Source organism: Equus caballus, chromosome 25 (genome assembly GCF_041296265.1).
Source record: "Equus caballus isolate H_3958 breed thoroughbred chromosome 25, TB-T2T, whole genome shotgun sequence".
In the NCBI taxonomy this organism is placed as follows: Eukaryota; Metazoa; Chordata; class Mammalia; order Perissodactyla; family Equidae; genus Equus; species Equus caballus.
The window spans coordinates 34,487,480-34,489,897 of record NC_091708.1 but is presented as its reverse complement, the minus strand read 5'-3'; the positions used below and the strand labels follow the sequence as shown (position 1 = coordinate 34,489,897).

The 2,418-nt window shown below is 40.7% G+C and overlaps 1 protein-coding gene across 1 annotated transcript; it reads right to left on the bottom strand.

Moving 5' to 3' along the window:
• Window positions 1-616: 616 nt before the first annotated feature.
• OR1J46B (olfactory receptor family 1 subfamily J member 46B) lies at window positions 617-1,555 on the bottom strand. The gene is given in 1 exon segment (NM_001391865.1): window positions 617-1,555. A coding segment is annotated over 1 exon segment (939 nt).
• Between the last annotated feature and the right edge of the window lie 863 nt (window positions 1,556-2,418).

Below are 2,418 nucleotides of genomic sequence, written 5' to 3'. Positions count from 1 at the left end.
GATATCTCCTAATTATAAATGCAGTAGTGTGCTTTTAAATGCATGAAAAATGATGCTCTCTCTCCCTTTTTTTTTTACCATGTCTTGCTTTGTATGATTTTCCAATTTCCATAGTGTCACGGTTCCCATTATGCCTGATTTCAACCTACCAATATGATGTCATTGAATGTGGAGTTGGAAGAGATGTGCACAATCACCTTTCAGCCAATGCAAGCCATCTTCAGCACACTACTACCTAAAAGAATGAGTCCACCATGAGCAGATCATGACGATAAATTTACATGTCCTCAATAGCATAGTATAAAACATACATTAGCAAAAAATGACATAACAAGAAGGATAAAAAAACAAATCCACAATGATATTGTGCAAAATATTTTCCATAAGATTATGTACATATCTTATTAGAAGTTACAAACAAGCAGAAGAAATTAATTAGGGATTAAGAACATGTAACATTCCAATTAGCAAACTTGGTGTAGTTAGCATAGTAACAACAATATTCATGATAGCAGAATGTATATTATTTTAAAATTGTGTACAGCTGTCAAACACAATAATTTTAGAAGACACATCTCACTCTGCTCACGACTGCAATAAAAGTATTTAGTGATTGTCACTGAAAGAATTTAGCCCTATTGACAAATATTTCTAGGGCATGTTTTATATCTCTGTTCCTCAGGCTATATATGAAGGGATTCAGCATGGGGGTAACTGCTGTATACACGACTGAAGCAATTACGACTTTGTCATTGGAGTCCCATGATGTGGAGAAAAAGTAGACACCTGCAAGTGTCCCATAGTACAATGATACCACAAGGAGATGGGAGCCACAAGTAGAAAAGGCTTTAAAGAGTCTCTTGGTAGAGGGGTCTCTTAGGATGGTGGTCCCTATACAGATATATGAGCCCAAGACACCAGTCAAAGGCAGAATCAAAAGCATTATTCCCTCAGTGAAGATGGCCAGCTCATTGAGAGAGATGTCTGAGCAGCTTATCTTCAGGAGTGCAGTGAGGTCACAGAAGAAGTGGGGAATGGTATTGTCAGCACAGAAGGACAATTGGACCAAGAGGAGGGTGTGCAAAAGGGCATGTGCACAACAGAAGAACCAGGACCCAGCTACTAGTGAGACACACAGCTCCTGCCTCATAAAAGTTGTGTAGTGGAGTGGCTGACAGATGGCCACATACCTGTCATATGCCATCACTGCAAGAAGGAAATTGTCAAGACAACCAAAAACTATGAAAAAATACAACTGAGAAATGCACCCCATATAGGGGATAGATTGTTGCTGAGTCTGCATGTTCTTGAGCATCTTTGGAACCGTGATAGATGAAAGGGAAATGTCAGAGAAGGCCAAGTGGCTGAGGAAGAAGTACATGGGGGTGTGTAGGCGAGAGTCCAGCCTGATGAGCAGGATGATTAGCAGGTTCCCCATCACTGTGGTCAGGTACATGCATAGGAATAAAACAAAGAACAGGTCCTGCTGCTCCAGCGTGATGGGGAGCCCCAGGAGGAGGAACTCTGACACGCTGCTCTTGTTCTCAGACCTCATACTGCTCTTCTGTATGCTGGGGGTGAATAAAGCTCAGGTAGATCAGGAAACTAGAAAGGATGATCATGACCATCACATCTCATACTTTAATTCTCTGTCACAAACTCTGAAAACAATTAATTTTTAGCTACACTCTAATAATTACTCACATATAGGGATGCAGGCATCTGCTTTCTACCTAGTCTGGCTCCAGAAAAACATCGCACCCAAAAGCAGCAAACAACCCCTCATTGCTAAGAATCAAGAGGGCTTTCCCTGTTCAACAATTATATATTTAACATTGAATCTGAACATGGACCTCTACTAAGGACTGAGAATACCACAGTGAGCAGAAAGGCAACGCTCCTGCTCTCTGTGAGCGTAGATCTTGGTAAGGATAGAGGGATAATCTGCTACACGAAAATAGAGACACATTGTAAAAATTCTTTGTGGCAGCAACAGCAAAATAGCCTCTGAAAACTGTTATCAGTTGTTCTTTCCTTTTAGTAAGGTGAGGCTCCAGTGCTGAGGTGTGGTTCTTGGAGCATCGTCACACTTCTCTTGTGAACCTGGCTGGGTCCCAGTGACCTAGATCTGTAAACTTGTGGTCGGTGTAGAAGTGGGTGGTCGTTTAAAGTTCCTTGATGCCAGAAATTTCCCAAACCATAATAGTCCACAAATTACCATTTACAGGAATGGTGAACATTTTAGTGAATACTTGGATGCTAGGCTAATGACTTTACCTACACTTCCTAATTAAAGTTTATAGACACTCATATATAGACATACAAATAACAAACAACACACAAAGTAAGACATACACAACACAATGATGTACATTTCACCCACAGACACGTTCACAATGCACATCAACACACTGAACA